This window comes from Dicentrarchus labrax, unplaced genomic scaffold, assembly GCF_905237075.1.
Source record: "Dicentrarchus labrax unplaced genomic scaffold, dlabrax2021, whole genome shotgun sequence".
In the NCBI taxonomy this organism is placed as follows: domain Eukaryota; kingdom Metazoa; phylum Chordata; class Actinopteri; family Moronidae; genus Dicentrarchus; species Dicentrarchus labrax.
Genome location: NW_026136701.1, coordinates 11,110,714 through 11,134,305, shown reverse-complemented (window position 1 = coordinate 11,134,305; position 23,592 = coordinate 11,110,714). Strand labels below are relative to the sequence as shown.

Genomic DNA, 23,592 nt, shown 5'->3' with positions numbered 1-23,592 from the left:
TCAATTTGTTTTAAAGGAAATCATAAAGTAAACTATGGGACCTGTAAAATAAGGTTATAGTCATTTACTAAAAGAGACGGGCACTACAGTTTTTTAGCAAACGTTACTCAAAGAGGAGTGCATTTGTTGGGGACTATTTTTAGCACCGGCTTAATACACATTTGGTGCTCTATTGAGCAGGATGGTATGTGTGGGACTTAAAGGTCCCGTGTGTAACATTTAGGTGGGTCTATTGTCAGACATGGAATATAATATTCATAGGTATGTTTTCATTAGGTAGAATGAGCTGTTTTCATGTACAGATGCTGAGGAAGAACACTAGCTGTAGGTAGGGTCTTTTGCAGTTTGAGTTTCGCAGCCATCGTAGTCTTTCCTTCACACCTTACAGCCTCTCATTCCCAGGTCGTCAAATACAGATGCCAGCGGTGTTTAGTTAGTTGAAATCTGCAACTTAACCACTAGATTCCAATAAATCCTTCAGGCTGGTCCTTTAAAACTATGTTTATAGTAACTGAGGGAATATTGCAACCAGTGCAACCGGATGACCCACAGATGTGCTTTAATCATTTTTGGGCAACAAAGGAGCTCTATGGCACAAAGGAAAAACCTTCATAAGACTTTTGCTACACAGACAATACTCTTAGTAAGATCAACGCATTATTGGTTTTAGTTTGGTATTGTGTTATTTCCCTTAATTTTTTTGATTTACTATGGTGTCCAGTTAACACACTGCTGCTCCGATGTCGGTGGCTCTGATGCTCAATTACATGAAATCACACTCTGTGTGCTTTGTCACCACTGGAGTTACATAATCGTGCTCTCTCTCTCTCTCACCCTCTTATTCAAACACATACTCTCTCACTCTCTGCCTCTCTGTCACATACATTTGCACAGCCTCGTCAGTTCTCCTCCATCTCTCTCGACCCCATGCAGAGGCCTCTATCTGTGCAGCCGAAGCCCCCCGCTTTGTTCACTGTCTTGCTTTCTTTTCCTTCTCTCCCTCTCTGTTTCTGTCTGCCACTGTTTCCTCCTCGCCCTCTATTTCCACTTCCCTTGCTCTCCTCTGCTCTTTCTCTCTGTCTCACAGCTGGTAGGGAATGTAGTGAATTCTCCTCTCAAACCTCTCCTGCGTTAAGCCCTAGGGGTACATGCTGAAGGGCAGGAGTGTGTGTGTGCAGCAGTGACTAGGTGTGTGTTTGTGTGTGTGTGTGTGTGTGTGTGTGTGTGTGTTCTGTCCTTCTCTGTGTGTCTGACAGCACCAATTACTGCCTCAGATGGCTGAGAGATGGAGGAGACGGAGTGGAGAAGGACAGACACCTGTCACCTCGACACAAGTTCTCTTGCTCTCATCTCCTCTCTCTCTTTCTCAGCGGGCAAAACTAATATAGGTCAGCATGACATGTCTGTCTGTCCATCGGCTATACCTGTCCAACCGTCTCCTTTTTCCCTTCTCTTCTTATTCATTTGACTGTTTGGTGCTGCCAATATGAGGCAAAAACTTAGTTTACAAGAGGAACTTTTCAAAGTCACACTACACTCATCATACTGATTCCATTTAGCTCTCATGCTGTTCTTTTCACTTCTCAAATTGGACAGAAACCAAAGTTATGCATCCGATCGGTGTGAATTGTCTTGTCAACAATGTGTTCATTTGGAACGCTGTGGAGGAGACACAATGGGTTTCTGGACTGGACTTGAAATAATAATTTGAAGACATTTAGAGTTAGATAAAAAGATAGATTGTTATATTATAGATTATTATTATTATTATAGGGGATAGTTCAATATTTTGACAAACACACTTGTTTTTGTATGTTTGCAAGGTTTTTTTCGGTGCATGAATTAACAGTTTTTCACTACAAAATAGCTCCAATGTTGAACTATTCCTTTAAGGCACAGCCATAAAAGCCTTAAATCCAGGAAAACATCACACAGCTTCACTTCCTTACACACACAAAACCCCATTTGACCACAACTATGAGATCATCACTTTTGGGAGGGATAACTACGTCCTGTACAATGTCATTCTCAAGAGGAGAGAAAAAACTGTGTTCGATATTTTTGGAAAACATTGCTCAACCCGTGAAGGGGAATTTGGCTTTCTGTCTGGCCAGCGACGAGCAGCGATCAAAGGCCCACAGCTCGGCCGTTCAGTCAATCAGACCTGGCTCTGACCACAGAGCAGCAGGAAAGAATTTACAGTAAAAGCCTTTGTTTGTTTTCTGCTAGAAAACTTAGATTATGTACAGATAAAGGGAAAGTTATATGATACATGTGCTGTAAGGGCTTCATAGTATGCACTCAGTTTATTTTCTGGATTTTGATTTGGTTGCCGCAACGGGTGGGGGTTAATTGCTGGGTATTTGTTTGTATATGGTGTTTAATATTCATGTTGAATAACAATAAAAAGTTGATACAAAATGCGCTCAGATGCATATAATGAATGAAAGACTATGACTATGACCACGCAAAAGCACGCACAAAACGACTACAGGCACTTGCACATAACACACACACACACACACACACACACACACACACACACACACACACACACACACACACACAATAGACTATAGACTTTTACATTTTATATCTCATAAGAGGATTGCAGCCTCTGTTCGTAATGAAAGGTTTGAGCCGGGAACAGATGTAGGAAAAGGCTAATCTTCACACCTGTGAAAGAGATTGAGCTCATTTACAGAGCACTGTGTGTGTGTGTGTGTGTGTGTGTTGTGTGTGTGTGTGTGTGTGTGTGTGTGTGTGTGTGTGTGTGTGTGTGTGTGTAGGTGTGTAGGTGTGTGTGTTAAAAGCTCAGTAGGGAACCCGCCTTTCTTTATTGCCTCTCCAACACAGAGCTTGATCTCTGTCTCCATCCTTACAGCAGAAGTGTGTGTGTGTGTGTGTGTGTGTGTGTGTGTGTGTGTAGGTGTAGAGTACATGTGTATGTGCGTGATGTGGACAGTTGAGGCGGTGGATAAAGGGAGCATTTTTATGTTGATCACATACTGACTTTTGAAGGTCAAGGGCTCCCTCCTGCATGTAGTATGCTCACACACACCTACACACACACACACACACACACACACACACACACACACACACACACACACACACACAGAGTTTCCTCATTTCTTTGCTCTTCTCTTAGTGGCAGCTCAGGGAGCTTGAGAGCATGAAGGTGTGGGTAGGAAGGGAGTGGGCGGCTAACAGAAGGATTTAGTATTAATACTAGTCATTTTTAAGTAAGATTTAGTACGATTTTTAGTAAATCAAAAGATTTTTGTGTGTATACAGTCCACACAATGTGTGTATGTATGTGTGTACACTGCTGCAGGCATTAGGGCATTAAGCTGTAGAGGTGTCAGGCAGCAGGGTGTTATTACTAGCCAGATGTTCTTAAAAGACAAACGGATATTTGGGCAGAGTAAGGCTAGTCATCTGTCCTACCTTTCTATGGGAGTGTGTGTCTTTCTGCTACTCAACTTGTCCATCTGTCTGACTTCACTTTTAATTTATTTGGATAATGACAGCCACCTTTTCCCTCAATTTTTCCTTTATTCGCCTTTATCTCTTCTCTCTCACATGTCCCTCCCAAACTCCATCCCTTTTCCCTCTCCCTCTTTTTCATCTACTCTCTTTTGTGTTTGAATAAATGACACACAAAATCACAAAGGCTTAGGCGCTCGCTATATCCTCTACACACCATAGTCCCTGTCTACATACCCACACAGCACTGACCCAGATAATGTCTATTCACACAGAGCCTCCAAGCACAGCTCCTCTCTCGCCGTGGCAGATCACTCGCCAGGCATAAGCTGAGTTGCCAAAAGCCACCTTAGCACCTAGACGTGTTTGCATCGCTGGAGTGTTAGCCACAATGAAACCGGAGGACATTAACGTGGCTTTTGGGAGGCAGGACCTCGTATAGCTCAGCTGAGTCTGGTGCAGTGGGTTGAGCTATGTGAGCAAACCCGTAGAGAAAAGGAGGAAAAGCAGGCCAAGGACTGAGAAACTGTAAACGCATGTTTCAACTCCTCACGTCCTTATATAGCACTATTCCCCACAGACAGAGGCAGAGAGAGGGAGGAGAGAGGTGTAGTGGGGAAAGTTTGTCTCCGTTGGGTACAGTTGCCATTAATTGGTTGCATTCCAAATGCTGTTGAGTTCCAGCTAGGGATAAACATGGGAGAGCTCATAATTTTCACATTTCTATAGTGTTGAATCAGTGTTGAGTTTGCTCCACTTACGATCTGAAGGTTTCAAGAAAGGTGTATGTGTGTGCCAGAGAGAGCATGCAGGCAGCCAGCGGGTCTGCTGAACAGGAAACACAGGAAAAGGAAGTCAGCCATTGACCCCTTCCCCTTATCCCCTCCCTCTCTCTCTCTCTTTTAGTTTATGGATGGCTTCCAGATGTATGATCAGCTTGTCAGACTGATTGGGCCGGCACTGCACAGGCGTTATTGCTCAGCTCCAAACACGACATGCAGATGTAGCCGTGGTCAAAGTCCCAATTTGTTACCGCTTTCGTATGCGGTACAGCTGCACTATTGTTCAACAGCCAAGAGGAACCATTCAGAAAATTCAAATAGACTTTTTAGCTCCAGTTTCAGTCTAGAACAAAGAATGGTTACATAGAACCTGATGAGAGATGTGAAAAATTATGTCAACTACTGCAGTATTACAGCTAGAGATGGGGGATTGCTACAAAGGCTTCAGGCTTGTACTGAGACCTTACATAGGTAGCTAAATACATCTGTATGCTAGATGTTAATGGTAATAATTTGGTTTTATCAAGGGAGAGACGTGAGGATAAAATAGAAGCTACTGCGCGAGGTGAAAAGGACAGGTGCAGGCTGGTCTTCTGATAAAAACGGGAAGTTAGGCCCACTTATCAAGCAGTCGGAGCTGCAGCAGTGGCCATAGCTCTAACCCATCTCGCAGACCTTTTTGACAGCAGCCATTTTGGCATGAAATAGTAGGGTAAACACAGGTTTTACAAATTATACTAATTAAGGCTCCGTTCCATTTAGTGTAGCAGAATCTTTCCAGTGAGCCAACATGCATAACAGCAGCCCGCTGACTCTCTCGAAGTGTTGTTGAATGGAGCGGAACCTTAATTAGTATCATTGGTAACACCTGTGTTTACCCTACTATTTCAGGTTAAAATGGCTGCTGTCGAAAAAGGTCCATAGGGGACTTTAAAACCCTTAGTGTCCGACCGACCATACACAGGCAAGATACATATACTGTATTTATGATTCCATGTGACTTAGACTTATGAAAATGTCATTAACTCTGACATGTATCAAGAATAATTGTCCATAAATCTGCTTAGAAATCCTAGGAAAGAAATGTTCCTTATAACACCAGAACTTGTCTGAAAATCATAATTTTTAAGTTGTCCTCCATCAGAAAGAAATTCAGTGATAGTTGTCAGGAAAAACTAATGGATAATTCAGCATACTTTTGCCTACATGTAATGCAGTTGTCTCTATTTGGTCTGGAGGGGAGAGGGGGCAGGGTGGCAGACTTTGAAACCCCCAGTTCCAAAACATTACATTTTTGAAAACCAGAAGAAGTTGATTTTTCTAACTCTACTTGTGGATGTGGGATAAGTTATAATGCATTGTTAATGGAGAACAAGAGTTTGTTTTTTTCTGTCAGTTACAACTGAATAAATTACAAATATGTTTTAGGAAAATACATGAGCCCAAAAATAGCAGCATAAAAGTATAACGTTTTTGCCAGATGGTACGAAGATCCTCTCTCCATAGTGATCTGCCAGCTGTCTTCATCCATTGCTATGCTGAAAGGACATCATTGAGGTCTCTGAGTGTCATTACCTTTCATGGCTGCTTCTTAAACAAATCATCCCAATGATCTAATTAGTTTGTCGATATTTATTTGCCAGATGAATCAGATTAAAAGCTCCTGTGGTCTTGAATTGTGCAGATTTTATGACGGTGAGCACAAAAAAGGACAAGCACTGGCAATTTTCCTAAGAGAGGACTCTTTTGTGTGCGACACCCTTGACTTCCTTGACTTCCTGAATGGGTACCGGGGTGTAAAACAGGTGCGATAGTTCATTCATAACAAGGTAATACTGTATCTGTCAGGTTGAAGATGGCACTAAGATATATAACACGTACATAAATACATGAATTCAAAAAACAGTACGTGTGTATACTCACAAACCAGTGAGGCAGAAATCTAAACGTGCTCTTTCTTGTCATTTCTTTTGCTTTTGTGTTTGCTTGTGTTTTATGAACCACTAACTACAAAGTCTCTGGGATCTTCTCTTGCAATTGAAAATAAAACATACAAGTGCAGATTTTCCTGCCATCACCCATTTGCTGCTTTTGGCTGACAAAGTCGACCACTGCCCACCCACAGATTAAAGACAGCGAGAATATGGCCCCCACTTGACAGGTACATCTGCGTGAGCTTGTGTGTCTGTGTATGTGTGAGTGACACAGAGAAAAAGGCACGGGGCTCTCCTTTCCTCCTCCGCCTGAGAGAATGAATTATTGAGAATGATGAACTGAAAATAACGTGGGTGAAGAAAGGAGGTGCACTCGTCCTACACACACTCTGCCGGTCACGGGGCTGGCTGATGTGGGCACGTTTACTGCCGTGGTGTGTATGTGTCTTGAGTGTATCTGGGGAGATAAGACGTGTGTGTGTGTGTTTATAGTGTGTTAAAACTCTGTGGGTTTGGTTATATGGAAGATGTTTAAGCTACATGTGTGCCTGGGGAGAGTGGGTGTGCATATAGTGACACTTTGAATGTTGTGTATGCAGATTTAAGCTTTGTGTGTGTGTGTGTGTGTGTGTGTGTGTGTGTGTGTGTGTGTGTGTGTGTGTGTGTGTGTGTGTGTGTGTGTGTGTGTGTGTGTGTGTGTGTGTGCGTCCTGGTCTTCCCTGGCTATGTATAAAAGGAGAAGGTGAATCTTTGTGTCCCTCTGGCCTTTTATCTTGATAGCAAAACAGACAGACAGAAGAATAAGTTATTCAGACGGTGAACTTAACTCCCAACAGACTCCTTCTATAGGCCTGTCATGCTCTTTCTCTCATCTTCCTCTCTCTCTTTTTCTTTCTTGCTCTCTGTCTTTCTGTCCCTCGTCCATGACCCCTTTCACACAGAAACGCACATGCACCTGGTATCTATTTAATCTGTTTTTAGACTGCGGGATAATCATTCCAGCTCAAAATTAGTGAGCCATCAGCTTGGGTTACCACTAGAAAAGTGTGTGTGTGTCTAGATGTGTGTTTTAATTGCACTGAAATTGATCTTGTGCTCTTTCCCTCTTTTTTTTTTTTTTTGGAGGGGTTTGTGTGTGTGTGTGTGTGTGTGTGTGTGTGTGTGTGTGTGTGTGTGTGTGTGTGTGTGTGCCTGTCAGCGAGAGAGTAAATATTTGTGCAGGAGCTCTGGAGAAGGTCAGGGTCAACGTACGACAGACAGCCCACTGGGAAATAAGACACACATACAAAAACAGACTCACACACATGCACACACACACACACACACACACACACACACACACACACACACACACACGCAAATAGAGAATAAAGCAGAGATGACCAGCAAAGAAGCAAGACAGACAGAGAGGACAGAGACAGAAAAATAGAAATAGGCAGACAGGAGGGCAAACAGAGAAATAGATGGAAGGAGGGAGAAATGGAGAAAGACAGAGAAAAAAGACAGAGATGGACAGAATGAGGAAGAGCTTCATCCTGTAGTTCCCCTTGGTCGCTCTCAGTAATTGGCTGGTATCCAGAGGACAGAGAGTAGATCAGAAAGAAGCCTGAGTGTACTCATGTGCTTCATGTACTGGACATCAAAAAACATTTCATATCCGGTCAGACCATTTGTGTGTGTCTTGTGTGTGTGTGTGTGTGTGTGTGTGTGTGTGTGTGTGTGTGTGTGTGTGTGTGTGTGTGTGTGTGTGTGTGTGTGTGTGTTTGCGTTAGAAAATAAATAAAATGCTGTAAACACAGTAAGGGTCTGTCCTAAGGTGTCAATCATAGAGTCCCACGTCTTAGGTCTGGACACAGCTGATATCTCCTGTCTGCTCTGCAACCAAGTGAGCAGGAGCCTTTTGTTTCTCTACCAAAAGTCAGACAAAAGCAATGTTTGCTTTAGGAAGACACTCTTTTTCAAGACATTGCCTCATTTGGGATAAAAAAGCTGTTGAAATAGTAAACTATTGCCTACTCGTACTACTCAAAAGACTAACTACTAGGCCTTTGTTTCCACCAGTTGATCATTTCCAGACACACACACACACACACACACACACACACACACACACACACACACACACACACACACACACACACGGAATTGGAATCAAGAAAGCACAGTTTTCATGTGTTCAATATGACATGTGGGACAGTTTCCTCTCATATAATTCCACACATACCAGAGGATCTGACATAGGCCTTCATTTGAAAATAAATGTATTCAATGATAATAAGTGTGGCAGGCTATTTTAACACGTTCTATGGTCGGATTGGATTTTTCTCTGTGACAAACATCAAAAGACCTTCCTTTTTTCAGACAGCAGTACAGTGTGTCCCATAGTTTTCATACTTGATATAAAAGCTTTTCCGAGCCTTTTCCTTCCTGCCAGTAATTTAATTCTGGCGTGGAAATATTTAACCTTTACATTTCTGGCTTAAAACATGCTCAAACATAACAAAATTTTGTCTAAAATGGGATCACCCGTAAACTTAGTTCGGGTGGGTTTACCTTCCAATGCGATCCAGTGTGCTGGGAGGCAAATATTCAAAGTGTCAGTACCAGTGAGCAAGAGCCCAACATGTCCCCAGTAGCCTTTCATAGCCATAGACAGCCACACAACCATGATATCTCTGTAATGCAAACTATGTTTACAGCTGATTCATTTTAACATTCAGACGTTTCACCAAATAAGCATTGCATTATACTTGACATGAGCCTATTCTATAGGTAATGTATTTTATAGTTTTTCAAAATAAACGGTTAAAAGCTGTTTCAAGCTGACTTCTAGATTTGGCCTGATGTAACAGAGATGGTTTGATGGTCTTTATGTATATTTTCATCATGGCCAATGATTGGCCAAAATTTTATGTATTAAGGAACAATTCATATGTTTGTGTATTTTTTCAGTGTTTATGTGGATTGTTGAATGGTTGCATTTTGCAGTGAGAGGTCAGATGGTTACAGCATCCCTGTGAGTTACTGTATAAGTATATGACTATAATGCACTCACTGTTTTTACAGCATTTCTGAAATGGTGATGATGCAACTTCAGGCAATGGTATTTTGCAATGCAGTGCTTCTACAGAGCAAACAGTACGAGGTAATTCAAGTTTAATAAGTGTATATGATGATATGATGATAAAGCTTTAGGTAAGACAGACAGAAAGAAAGAAAGAAAGAAAGAAAGAAAGAAAGAAAGAAAGAAAGAAAGAAAGAAAGAAAGAAAGAAATACCTGCTGTAATGTACAAACAGGCCTGCTCAGGAATTTTATGTGTGTGTCTGAGTCTGTGTGTGTTTCACAGGATTAGTAGTAATGGTGAATATTATGGTGTTAAAGGTTGTTATGAACTCCGATTAGGGATTAGAGGTTCTCAGCAGGGACCTGGACTCTGATGCTGACATCTCTATTCCACACACACACACACACACACACACACACACACACACACACACACACACACACACACACACACACACACACTAATGCACTTTGCTTTGCTCTCTACCCTATAAGCAGAACGACACACACCCACATGTTTACTTCCACTTATCAACAAGGGAAATTGGTGACTACACAAACACACTCTCAATTAATGAAGTCACATGTGTAATGTTCTCCTGCAGCTTTTAAAAGATATTTGCTTTGCTAGTGCAAAAATGTATAGTGAAATTACATGTTTACATTAATATTTGCAGTATTGTGAAGTACCAGTAAGAGTATAATGATATCTTTTGTCACATACAAGGTATAAAATCATTTTTCAACTTTTAAGTTTGTTTAGCATGCCAACATGTCGATTTGACCGAAAGCATGTTTTACAGGCATGTACACATGAGCACAAACACACACACAAACACACACATACAGATGCGACCCCAGTGGCCGTGAAGGACGTCAGATTCAATCTTGTCAGATTTCTCCACTGACGCTTGATGTATCAATTTTTAAGTAGCTGGCCTCAACTAACGCCTGGGTAGCCTACAAACACACACACACACACACACACACACACACACACACACACACACACACAGACAGACAGACAGGCTGCTCTGTGCTCTAGGAGCTGTGGCACTCGAGGGGTACTAGAAGGGTTCCATCTTGAAAGCCTGTTGCCATGGTGACCATTATGGAGCACATCTCCCGTGGGCCAGCAAGCTTTACACAACTTCCCTCTCAAAAGAACACACACACAACTCTATACCCCCCACCCGTCCACAAACACACAGAGTTTTTCTCCTCTTTCTGCCCTTTATGGTAAAACCGGCAGGGAGCCAATGTTTGACTTTAGGCAAGTGCGAGAGCAAGAGAACAGAGCAATTAACAGCTAAAATAGCGAGAACATGGGCGCCCGGTTAGCTCAGTTGGTAGAGCTGGAGACCCATGTACCGAGGCTGAGTCCTTGCTGCAGCGGCCCAGGGTTCGAATCTGACCTGCGGCCCTTTGCTGCATGTCATCCCCTCTCTCTGCCCCCCTTTCCTGTCTATCTTCAGCTGTCACTGTAATAAAGGCAATAAAAGCCCAATATACTTTAAAAAAATAAATAAATAGCAAGAACGTTTGAAAGGGAAGTAGAGGAGAGGAGCCAGGCGCAGGAAGTGTTCAGAAAAGTGCAGCTGATGTGATTTTCCATATGTACAGAGCCGCCTGGTTGAATGTAATTAGAATGTAATGACTTTGACTATCAGATGTCGGGTTTATGTTTCTCTGTGTGTGAGTCTGTTCGGGCCCTTTCCAACAGTAACTGAGTACATTTACCGAACTCTTCCGGTACAGTCAGCAGCTTCTGTCATTCACACAAGCAGCTCACAAACCTTATTTTACCATCCACACATAAATGTCATTCATCACAGCATACGTTACATTAACATTAACTGAAGCATAGCATACTTTTCTTCAGGACGCCAGTGTCTACCTTTAATGCTACAGTTACAGCTCCGTACTCATGCATGTCCATGTAACAGTATAATTATACTTAACTGTAAAGTCTGCATTTGTAAAAGCACTTTATGTGTGTGTGCATGTGTAAGACACTTTGTACTCCTTCCAGTACAGTTCATTTTGGCTTTTTTCTCTGTCTAGGCTTGTTCAGCAGAAAGGGATTTATTTTTTTGTCATTTAACGTTAAAGTTCCATCGTCTGAAATGTGAAGATTTACTGCATTTCTTTGTTTTTCTATTTCTAAATAAGAAAAACTGCACAGTGCAAAAGCAGAAATTTGCTTTTCTTTTTTTTCCCTTCTTTTTGAAGTTACAACTTTAAAACACAACACCCTGTAAAGTTGGCATTATATCAAATGTTTATCTGCTGACAAATCCAAAATTCTTTTCAAAAAAATCTATCAGACATGGAGCAAATTAGCATTCATTTGGTGATTTGGTGATTCTGGTTACCTCATGAGTAAAATAGTAAATAGTGAAATAGTCCACAATTAACAATTCTTTTACTTCTGGTTTACTCTCCACTAACTCTTGGGGCAAATATTTGGCTCTTGAGCTGCTAAATGCTCCACTGTGTCTGTCTGCTGTTTGATACGGGGCAGGTAGCTTACAGTCACTGCTATAAGAACTTTTTCAGATGAAAACAAGTAGCCTGCTGGAAATATGGCTGATGTGTGGTGAGGCTGTAAAGGTGTGAATCAGGTAAAAATCCTCTGTGCCTTCATCACCGAGTGACACCAGTTACATTACATAGTCAAGTGACCCATTGATAATATTGTTAATATTGATATAGATAGATAGATAGATAGATAGATAGATAGATAGATAGATAGATAGATAGATAGATAGATAGATAGATAGATAGATAGATAGATAGAGATGTGGTTTGGGAAACCTTGTAAAAGGCGTATTTACCTGTTTTCAGACATTTTATAATCAGTTCAAGTAGCTGCAGCCCTAAAAAGAATATAGAATAGACTCAATCAGCTCATACAGCATTCTCCCAAAGAAGACAGTTGGGCTGTTCCCTTCTCAATCAGTGCGTGGTGACTGAGGGTGTGTCTTGAGTAGCAGTACTATATCATATCTAAGAGCTATCGATTGGCATAAATACACTAAGTCTCTCTGGTGACTGGATGAATATTTAATAAGACACTGGATCTGAGGCCACTCTTTGTCTTTAGAGGAAACACACACACACACACACACACACACACACACACACACGCACACACACACACCCTATAAACTGCACAGCACTGTCAACTGTTACTTTAAAGCAAATTTGGAGTTAGCTCATAGTTCTACAATGCAGTTTTTGTGACTAAACTTTTGTGCTCTTTGTGTCTGCTTTGTGTATGAGTGTACAGTATGTTTATGTGAGCACTGTCTTTCGGCCTCAGTCTTGTCCCTTTTTTATATCTATGGTAAATCATTAATCATAAGGGAACCAAGTCAAGTAACACATTTCCCATGGGGCAGACACGGGGAGTAGCTTGAGGAAAAAAAGAGGCAAGAAAAGTGGGAGAGAGGGGAGAGGGGGACTCTGAGAGAGAAAGAAAAACTGGAGTGAGAAGGAGGTGGAAAAGCAGAGCAGAAAACAGCCGATCGGGAGATGGAAGCTCCACTCGAAGCAGCCAAGCCGCCATTCTTGCAGAAAGTTTTTGATTAGGCGGTTGTTTGGACGCCAGGCCTGGCATGGGGTGCCCTGTCTGTCCTCTAACGCCGGGGCCCTTTGTGCCTGTGTGGCTGGCCTGCGCCCGGAGCCAGGACTCTCCGGATGAAACGTCCCCGGAGAAAAGCGGCTTTTCCACCCTGCTCCTACATCCCAGCCAACAAGAACACACACACACACACACACACACACACACACACACACACACACACACACACACACACACACACACCCATACACAGTCACTTGCACAGCACATAGGCACCCTTTACCTTGGAAGCTGACAGCAAGGAGGAAAGAGAGCAGAAACCCTTTGAGAATTATCACTCCCTTTCCTTTCTTTCTTTCTTTCCCTCGTTCTCTCTCTTTCACACCTACACACACACACATCCCTTTTCCAGTGTTCTCTCAGGTCTTTTGGGGATTGTGCTAGTGGACTTTGCTCCCCTATGATGAATGATTTGCCTAAAAATACTGTCTGTATGCGAGTGAGCACAGCGTCCAGGTGGAAGAACTTACCTCAACAGTGAGAAATCACACTACTTTTAGGCCACTTTCCCATTCCTCTATTTGCAGGTTAACCACGGTGTTGAACATATGAACAACGTGTGTACCTGTGAACGCGCGTGTGTGTGTGTGATAATTTACAGCCTTTCTGGGACGAGTGACGTGTAGCTTGATTAAATCCGTGACCTTCACCACCGGCACAAGCAATCAGCAAGCGAACACACACGCTCGCTCACACACACGCCGCATACTTAACACCTTCTCGCACACAAACGCTCGGCACACGAAAATGCAATCAGCACCTGGCGGATTCTGTCGCATCATTGATCCAACCTATTCACACACACACACACATACACACGCACACACGCACACACACGCACACACGCACATATGCATACACACATGGCATCTATCGAATTGCATTTGAGACACCCTCATTTTCCTTACATGGGGTTTTGTACACCGTAATACTATTTACCACCGTGGCAGAAAAGGCTAGCGAGGATGGGAATACCAGGCCTATGAATGTATAAATAAATACATGCGTAATCTATATTCAGATTACCAAAGGGAAAGTCAGGAATTCCATTTTACTGCCTAGGATGCAAGAGGGAAATCATTCAAGTCCCCAATCTATTTCAGCAGGCTGCTCCTGTTGAGCGGTAGCACAGTTTTCCCTCCCCAGTTTTATGACTCCACATAATGACTAATATGCAGCCACTGTAACAGCCGTAGCAATAGTCATATTATGTTATTGTGATTATTGCTGTGACTGCGACTGTGTATTTTTGTTCCCCCGGTTGCCTGAAGATCTAAAGCTTATATAACAGGAATGACGGTTGATCTGCTGTTGCACTGTGTTATTGTACTGTACGGCCCTGTGGTTATAGAGGCCTTCAGCCTGATGTAAACGGATCTCACGTAAACCTAATGTCACAATATATCAAATCAAACTTTGTTTTCATGTTCTTTGCCATGGGTGCTGCACGGCACATTGTATGACCTATCAGTATCTGTCTGTTGTATCTCTGTTGCAACATAACTCCCCATGTCGTTTTGTGTTTTTTGAACATTTTTACCCTTTTGAGTGTGTCCTTAGACTCTCCTTTATTTCCACACAGACTTACAGGATACATCCGCTTTATTATTGTACAACCTTGGATTTATGTTTCTTGTAGTTTTGGCCATCATTTCTATTAGTGAGGATATCACTGTACTTACCAAGTTGAGATCTGGGAACCTGACATGGCAAGAAACACCAGTGTCCAGACAATAAGACAGGTTGTAAATAAGCCAACAATTTAGCTCTATTATTCAAACCACTTTATTTAGAGGTAAAGTGAATGCACCTGACAGGTCTGTAAAAATCTCTCATCACACTGGAAAAAGTGTGTGGTAGCTACACTGGATCAAAGTTGAAAACGGGCAGTTTGGGAAATAATTTCATCCTTCTCAGTTTTTCCAATTAAGTTTGGCTACTCTGATCATCTAACTGCATTGTTTGCCTAATGACTACTTTTTAGCAAAGTTCCTGTGTTCCCAGAGCTCAAGGAGTTACTTTACTGAGGGAAATGTTATGGTAACTGACAGAGTCTATCTTCAAAAATATGACCCAACTTGTAATGAACTGGAATTATCCTATAAAATCAGTTCAACAGGGATTTCTGGCGCAATGTCACCTACTTTCAGTGTCCACAAAGGGAAATAGTCTTAAAGAGTTAAAACTCCTTTACAACAATGTATTGATTGTTATTATGAATTCTGTTCTGGCTTGCCTTCATTATACACACACATAAATAAATACATCATAAACACAACAAATAACATTGCAATACATTTTTTTTTAAATTATACAGCATTCTAGACCAATGGGATCTTGATTAAATGTTTTAACTTTATAAGTATTGCTGGAGTTTTGACCCCTTAAAAACATTTAACAACACTTGTCTTTATGCTTAATAATCATTTAGTGGAAATTATATCATGTGTGGTTGAACCGGCACAGCTTCTAACTTTGTGTTTTTCTGCCTCCTCACTCCAGCGTGCAGACCTGGTACCTACAAAGCTTCGGCTACAGATGCCTACTGCACCAAATGTCCTCCTCACAGCTCGTCCTCGCAGGAGCAAGCTGTCGAGTGCGCTTGCGAGAAAGGTTTCTACCGCGCTGAAACTGACCCACGCTCCATGTCCTGCACACGTGAGTGATACAAACAATGGCAAAAATGCAAAGACCTGTGCATCTTATGAGCTATAAATACAGTCAAACAGTTGGAAGCTAATTTCATACCACATACAGTGCTCACTGTAGTCAAATATTTTGGCCTTTTATGTTATTTCATAAAATGGTGTTAAGTAACAATGATTGGATTACATTTCATTTATATTTGTTTGCAATGTATTCCTGTAAGAATTTCATTGCATGGCTGCTTCATATTTATTTGTTGTTCTATCTATAATCCCTCCGTGCATTTTCCTCCTCCTCAGCTGTTATTGCTTTACACAACACTAGAGATACATATATAAAACACACACGCATCCATGTCTGTCAGCTGTGTGGTTATGGCCTACCGATATCTCTGATGGGAACATTGATATGGCTGATACTCTGGTAGAAACTTGATGATGTTTCTTATTCTTTGTCGGCCTCTCACGCGCGCACACACAATCACACGCAGAGCCAGGGGGATCAGACCACATCCTCACGAACAGAGACGGAGGAGAATAGAAAGGATGAGGAGGGAAGATTGAGCGAAAGAGGGTGACAGAAAGAGATGGATTGAGATAGACAAAGGGATGTGGGGGTGGGAAAGGCCAGTAACATGGTGGGAGAGAGTGACTGAACTAAAGCAATATGGAGGAACACACACGTGCACACCTACACACGAGCATGCACACACATACCCAACCCATTATCAGGTTATGGTAGATTACACTCATTAATCGTTCCAGCAGGTGAGATGTGTAACGGTTGGTGTTATCAGCTAAAAATGAGTAACGGTTCGTTCAAATATGTATGGGCGCACACGCATGCTGGTGAAGAGCACTGTGGAGGATGAAGAGGGCGAAAATGAGAAAATAAGGAGAAAAGGTGAAGGAATTAGCAATGGAGAGACACAGAGAAGGATACTTAAGACACAGGCAGAGAATAGAACAGCGGGGGAAATCGTGGACTATCAGAGGCATATAATCTAAATGTCATAAAAGACCGATCAGTAGAAACGATGATGGACAGTTAAGTGTGGCCTTGGGAAGTGGGGGGATGGACAAAGAAAAAGATAGAATTAGCAGGATCAGTCAGTGCACCCTTTCAGGAGATTTATGACCGACAGCCTCAATTATCCCCAGCATGGCCTCTATCCCCCCACACCCAGCTTTCCCCCATCCCTCCTGCACTTCAGAGAGGTTCTACACTGGGAAGTCTAATCAGGAAAGGCCCAGGCTCTGCTGGCGGCCCCCTGGGGCTCACTGCTCAGACAAGACCTGATGAGATGTCAGGCTGAATGGGCATCTATTGCCATATTTCCATATGGTTGAGATACCTGCACCATGCTGTGCTGTGAGCAACCATAATCAGTGGTTACCATAAGGTTGTTCAACAGGAATGGAATGGTAAAGTCTTACCATGTTGGGGGGGTTTGTGGTTTGTTCAAACAGTTGTTCCTGACCATTTTTTAAATTGAATGAAAAAGCAATGAATGCCAATGAAAACGTACAGAAAAAGGTCCAAAATGTAGATGTACTGATTTACTGAACAAGGAGTGAGAAGTTAACTTATGTGTGCACCTACAGTACCTGCTTCACAATAGGGCCATGTTCAGACAAACAACATGCATGCCCCCTCATTCATTTGAATGGGGCCGCTACGTTAACACAAAAAGGTTTCCAATGCAGAGGGCTCCAGCAAAAACACAACACAATGGTTATCCAGCTAAAATGTTGAACCTAGCAACGCAATGCAACATCATCCTGCAGGATGCTGCTGTGGCCAACTGAATACATGAATGAGCACATTTCTGGTAGTTCCCTTTGTAATGTAAAAGCCATATTTCTGCTTTTTACCTCACAATGGTCACAATGAAAGATAAAATGATTACCACTGTGATAGTCCTGCTGTTCAGGATTTTGGTGTCTAATAAGCCTTCAAACTCATGTATCTGTTACTCAAATTCAGATCTCAGATTTCATCTTTTCTCTGGTAGTTGAATAGATATCGTTCAGTCTGTGAGAACAGTAGCTTTAAAAAGCAACATTAAAAATCGGATAAAACCACAGCCAGTGGTAAAGCAAGAGGTGTCACAAGCGTTTTTGTGGCCCTGAACAGAATTTCATTGAATATAAACACAAATGTGTTATAATTCCCAAATTTGTTACAGAAAATATGAATTTGCATGCCCTTAAGCTGCTGTTTGCTGTTTGTTCTGTAATGCCTGGCTTGTCTCTGCTTCTTGATACCTCTTTGATCCACACACACACACACACACACACACACACACACACACACACACACACACACACACACACACACAAACACACATGATAATCAACAGGGAATGTCAAATTTCCTTTTGTCTATAATCTAATAATACATATATGCATTCACATTTAAGAGGCTGAGAATCAAGTATCTGCATAAAAGAGACAAGCTAGAGTTTGACTTATAGAATAGAATACAGTACAACAGAAGTTTATTGTCCAGCCAAGGCTGAAAAATCACAATTGGTCTCACCAGATTAAAAAAAACAAATGCATCACAATACAGTAGCAGCCAATCTCATCTCACCAAAACAATTAATAAAACATCCAGACAGTGTATGGCATACCTTCTGTGCACAAGAGTGCAGATTAATGCAGATTGCTCATGAAGTTTGTTGCACTACGTAAAAAAGATCCCTCTTAGATCTTTGTGTTCGCCAGGGGTACTCTGTAGTGTCGCCCCGAGGGGCAGAGGGGGTGTTTAGTGTCACAAATGATGGAGAAAGCTGTCCTGTGTAGAGGTGTGCTGTAAAGGTCATCCAATGCCTTTTGTTGGCGGCATACTATCTTTCCTGCTGTTTTGACAATCCTGGCCAGCATGTTTTTGTTTGTTAATGTCAAATGTCCATACCAGACAGAGATATTAAAAACATGAATACTCTCTCTCAGGCTGACATGCACTTTTTTTCTAAATGTTATGTCACCAGCCCCTTCAATTTCATAATTAAAACGGTCTCTCACTGTACAAACAACATTGTTAGTGAAACTCAATTTGTCATCCATGTGTGTTCCTAGATACGTAAAACAGTTGACAAATTCCACAGATTGACCACAAAGTGTAAGTAACGGGGGTGGGTCTGTAGGGTTTAAAATAAGCTCAGTTTTTCCAGCATTAGCAGTAAGCCGGATGCAATTCACATAAACTAACTCTAGACATTTTAATGTATGTATCAACATGAACTCCCTTCATCTAAAGGTATAATAAAGAGCATTTGTGTTGCCATGCCTCTGCTTCCTTGAGAAAGATTACTGACATACTGTGTGGACTCTACAGTAATAATTCAGCTGAAGTTCAGAGTAATATTAACTGATCTGAATCATAAAATGTACCTGACTCATGAGAAAATTACTCCAGGCACTTTCTATAGATCATTGTCCACTCACTATTAATTGTGTGCAGTGCAGCCCCAAAGAGTATCAGTTAACTTCACATGGTAAAAACCTCCCTGCAGTCGAGTGTCAGCTATTTAACATTATGGTGAATTCTCTTTAAAGATGGATTTAAACTTTGGAAGTGCAACGTATTCTCATACCGTCACATTTACAATCAGCCAAGCTCTTTTAATCACTGTCCATTCCATAGCTGCTCATTAATCGAGCGTCCACCCTCAGTTCATCCATTTTTAATTTAATCAATGTGAATTCTGTTCTTAATAGAAACTGCAATAAGTTTGGTAATGAACATGAAGACAATGCATGTTAAGAGAATGTAAAAAAAAAAAATATTCATCAGTCAGTATATAATGAGCTGGCACTGATAAGGGGTGGTATAGCTCAACAATGGGCCATATATAGAATTGTTAATTTTCAAATGAATATTTGTTTTGTTTTACATCATTAAACACACCCTGTGGTTAGTTGGTCCTCCGTTTTGTGCATAGCTCTGCAGATAGACTACTATTCCAGTGATCAGCATCCGGTGGTGATAAGATTAATCATTGTACCAACAAAGGTTAGAAAGACTGCCAGGAGGTAAACATTGATGGAACAATGTAGGTTTCAAATACATCCAAAAGACAGCACTACAATTTCTTTTTGAGGAAGGAAATACATTAAAGGGGAGCTCCAACTTTACACATCAAAGTCTGTCAGTGGTCATCATGTTATTGCTGATCGGTGGTTATCAGAACTGCCAAGTATTTCTTCATTCACTTTTCTCCCAACACGCTTACTGGTTCGTTCGAAGTTAGCTAGATGCACACAGTGCCTTTGGTGAGAAAAGGCAACTATACTATACTTTGTTTGTCTATAAACACTCCCCAGGGTACCTTTAAACTCCTCACATTCACTTCCAGTCATTTCCCAGTAGGTTGGATAAGACTCTTCTTGTTCACAGAAATAAATCTATGCCTCTATCTTCCCTCAGGTCCTCCATCTGCTCCAGAGAACCCCATCTCCACAGTGAACGAGACCTGCGTCACCTTAGAGTGGTCGCCACCCAGAGACACGGGAGGCCGGGGAGACATCACCTACAGCCTCCACTGCAGGAAGTGTTCCGGTGATGGCAGGAAGTGCATGCCATGCGGTGGCAGCGTCCATTTTGTTCCAAGACAGTTTGGTCTATCGTCAGCCACCGTGCTGGTCACCGACCTGCAGCCAGATTCCAACTACAGCTTCACTGTTGAGAGCCAGAATGGCGTGTCAGACTTAAGTCCCACACCTAGAGGAACAGTAGTCATCAATGTCACTACATCACAGACAGGTGAGAGCAGCAGTATTTGTTGACACAGAAGGGTCTTTAACAGTATTTAGGATTTAAACTGCAGTAAAAACTTGAGAAGAAAGGATTCTGCAGGAATCCACTTTTAAAGGATGATAAGAAAACAAAATCCTCTAGGGAAGAATATATTCATCAGCCTGAACTAGGAATTTGTAGGATAGCAAATTAGGTATTTTTCAAAATGGTCTCCTGATTGCAGTGCACTCTGAAATACTATCAGGCTCTGGCACGGCAAATGTAGAATTACTGCCATGCTGCATCACTCTGATACCACAAAATGACACCTCCTCATCTCTGCCTCCACATATATAATCACGTGTGAATCTTTCACTGCGTGGGACTGTGGGAAATTTCTGTAAAAGAAGCCTGTTTGACAAGGTGGTGATGACTAATAGGCCTCGTACTATGGTTGTGTGTGTAATGACAGGAGGGGGAAGGTGAAAGGGGTGTAGGAGGTCGTTAACCTCATTAAGATCCCCACATGTCACATGTGCTACTCTCGACTACAGTATGTCACAAACACACACACACACACACACACACACACACATTTATACAGACACACACTTTCAACCCACTTGAGCATGTGCCCCAATGTGGGAAGTAGGAAGTTGCACAGTTTTGGGTTTGCACATTAATAACACAAGCAGATAAACACACACACACACACGCACACACACACACACACACATACACATACAGTACACACAGCGCAGAATGCTGTGATCACACATGTATAAAACACCTTGTAAGCTCTCTCATTAGCAAAATTACATGACACACACTTCAAACGTGGGTCTCATTATAGCACAGTAGGTATCCATCTGAAATGTCTCTCCTCGCCCCCACAGACCATTCTATCTGCCTCTTTTCATTCTTTTGTTTTTTTAAACATCTCATTGAACTTTACTCTCTCTTTGTTCCACATGCTTTCTCCTCTTGTTCTTTGTTTGCTGCAGTGAGCGTGGTGTTGAAGGAGAGGCGGAGCAAGGACAGTGTGACTTTGGCCTGGCAGGGTCCAGAGAGACCCAACGGCGCGATAGTGGAGTATGAGGTCATCTACTATGAGAAGGTGAGAGAGACGCACACACACACACACACACACACACACACACACACACACACACACACACACACACACACACAAACTAATTTTTAAAGCGACACTCCACCAGTTTTACAAGGGAAGATCAGTTCAGTTGTTATGTCATATTTTCAACAGAAAGCCTGTGTTACAAACTGGAGGTGTGGAACGACTTTTAAGGAATAGTTTGACTTTGTCGCCAAGAGTTAGATGAGAAATTGGATACCACTCTCATGTCTGAATATGAAGCTGATTAGCTTACCTTAGCACAAAGACTGGGAATAAGGGGAAAACACCTGGCCTGGCAGTGTCCAAAGATAAAAACCTACCTGCATCTCTGAAGCTCACAAATTAACACATTATATCCAGTGTGTAAAAACATCAATCTGCCGTTTTATGAGGGGTTATTTCCAGATTATTTCTTGACTGTAACCAGTTTTCCAGGCAACCAGCGGGGACTAGCCAAGACATAGTCCAGCACATAACCCCTTGTAAATGACAAATTGTTGTGTTTGCACTTTGGTTTCTGCATAGATTAAGAAAGGATATATATCATGTTAGTTAGTGAACTATAGAGGTTGTGGTAAGCAGATTTTGTTACCTTTGGACATAGCCATGCAAGCTTTTTCCCCCTGTGTTCAGTCTTTGTGCTAAGCTAAGCTAACTGGCTGCTGGCTATATCTTCCTATTCAGGATACAAATATAAGAGTGGGGTCAATCTTCTCATTTGACTTTCAGCAAGAAAGCAAATAAACTTTATTTCATAAACCTTTAAACAATTACTTCAATGCCTAATTTCTGGAAGGCAACATGTTTCTTTCCTCTCTGTTGTTCTCTTCATCTACATGTTGGCTAGGCTCGTAGGACATGGGTTCAGCCTTAGGGCACGTCGGTGATGACTCGTTCATCACAAGCATCTGTCTCTCTTTCTCTTTCTTCCGATCGGTCTATCTCCATTGCCATATCCCTCACGTCTCCCCTACTGCTCACACCAAGCCAATTAACCACACATCTGTCGAACAAACCTCGTAAAACACGGCCAAGGTGATGAAATTAAGCCTGTGTGTGTGTGTCTCTGTGTGTGTGTGTGTGTGTGTGTGTGTGTGTGTGTGTGTGTGTGTGTGTGTGTGTGTGTGTGTGTGTGTGTGTGTGTGTGTGTGTGTGTGTGTATGTGTGTGTCTGTCTCTGTGTGTGTGTGTGTGTGTGTTGGCAGGCATTAGCAGTAAAATAGTGTTAATGTTAATCCGTGTTGTAGAGTGTCTTCCATTAGGTAGAGTATCAGCCTCTCTGCAGGGAATCAGCTTACTGACAGACACACTTATTCTTTATTCATCCTCCTACACACATATTTGTGCACGCGCACACACACACACACACACACATACCTACAAGGTAGTCGAGGAACGAAGCGAAGCAGGACTTGAGAAACCACATATTGCCCCCAAGTGTAAAGAGGATAAGATCTGGGACTTGACAGATGCTCATGTATAAATGCGACCAAATGGTCCAGTGATGAACAAATGAAAACTTAGTGAGGTGTATGTTGCCCCTGGAGACATTTAAATTAAACAATTTGAGGTTTCTATTATTTTCAGACATTTCTGTTTTTTTTCTGTCTCTCTCTACACCATAGTCCATTGCTCTTTATATAACCCTTTAGAGTATATCTATAATCTCAGCCTTTTTTTACCCACAATCACTTTAACACTTAATATGATCCACTGAACCTAGTGTTAAATTATCTTCTCTCCTCTCTCTCCTCCACTTCAGAATCAGCGGGAGCAGAACTACACAGTCTTGAAGACTCGCTCCAACATGATGACAGTGGACGGGCTCAAACCAGGGACCACCTATGTGTTCAGGGTCAGGGCTCGAACCGACGGGGGTTACGGGAGCTACGGTGGAGAGATTGAATTGGAAACCAGCCACGAAGGTAAAAGGATGAATAATAAATATTTGTTTACTTGTAATGAATGAGTTTTCCATTATGTTTTCTTTTCAGTCTGTGTAATTTGATTGCTATTTTTTCATTTTATTTTCCTCTTTTTAAAATTTCCCTGCGGTTTTCAGCTGAACACTGGCATAGCAGGCAGTGGCTGCACTGAAAATAGTGACATGCCAGTTAAAAGCAATCGAAATTAGAGGTGAATGGTGCAGG

General features: G+C 41.9%; 1 protein-coding gene across 3 annotated transcripts in view; it reads left to right on the top strand.

Annotated features, from left to right (window-relative positions):
• Window positions 1-23,592, top strand: part of epha4b (eph receptor A4b) — an 87,692-nt gene that overhangs the window by 28,915 nt on the left and 35,185 nt on the right. For all 3 annotated transcript variants that reach the window (XM_051407659.1, XM_051407666.1, XM_051407650.1), the window contains exons 6-9: window positions 15,419-15,574; window positions 19,997-20,332; window positions 21,310-21,422; window positions 23,205-23,367. In XM_051407659.1, coding sequence (XP_051263619.1) covers window positions 15,419-15,574; window positions 19,997-20,332; window positions 21,310-21,422; window positions 23,205-23,367 — 768 coding nt within the window. The remainder of the gene's footprint in view (window positions 1-15,418; window positions 15,575-19,996; window positions 20,333-21,309; window positions 21,423-23,204; window positions 23,368-23,592) is intronic.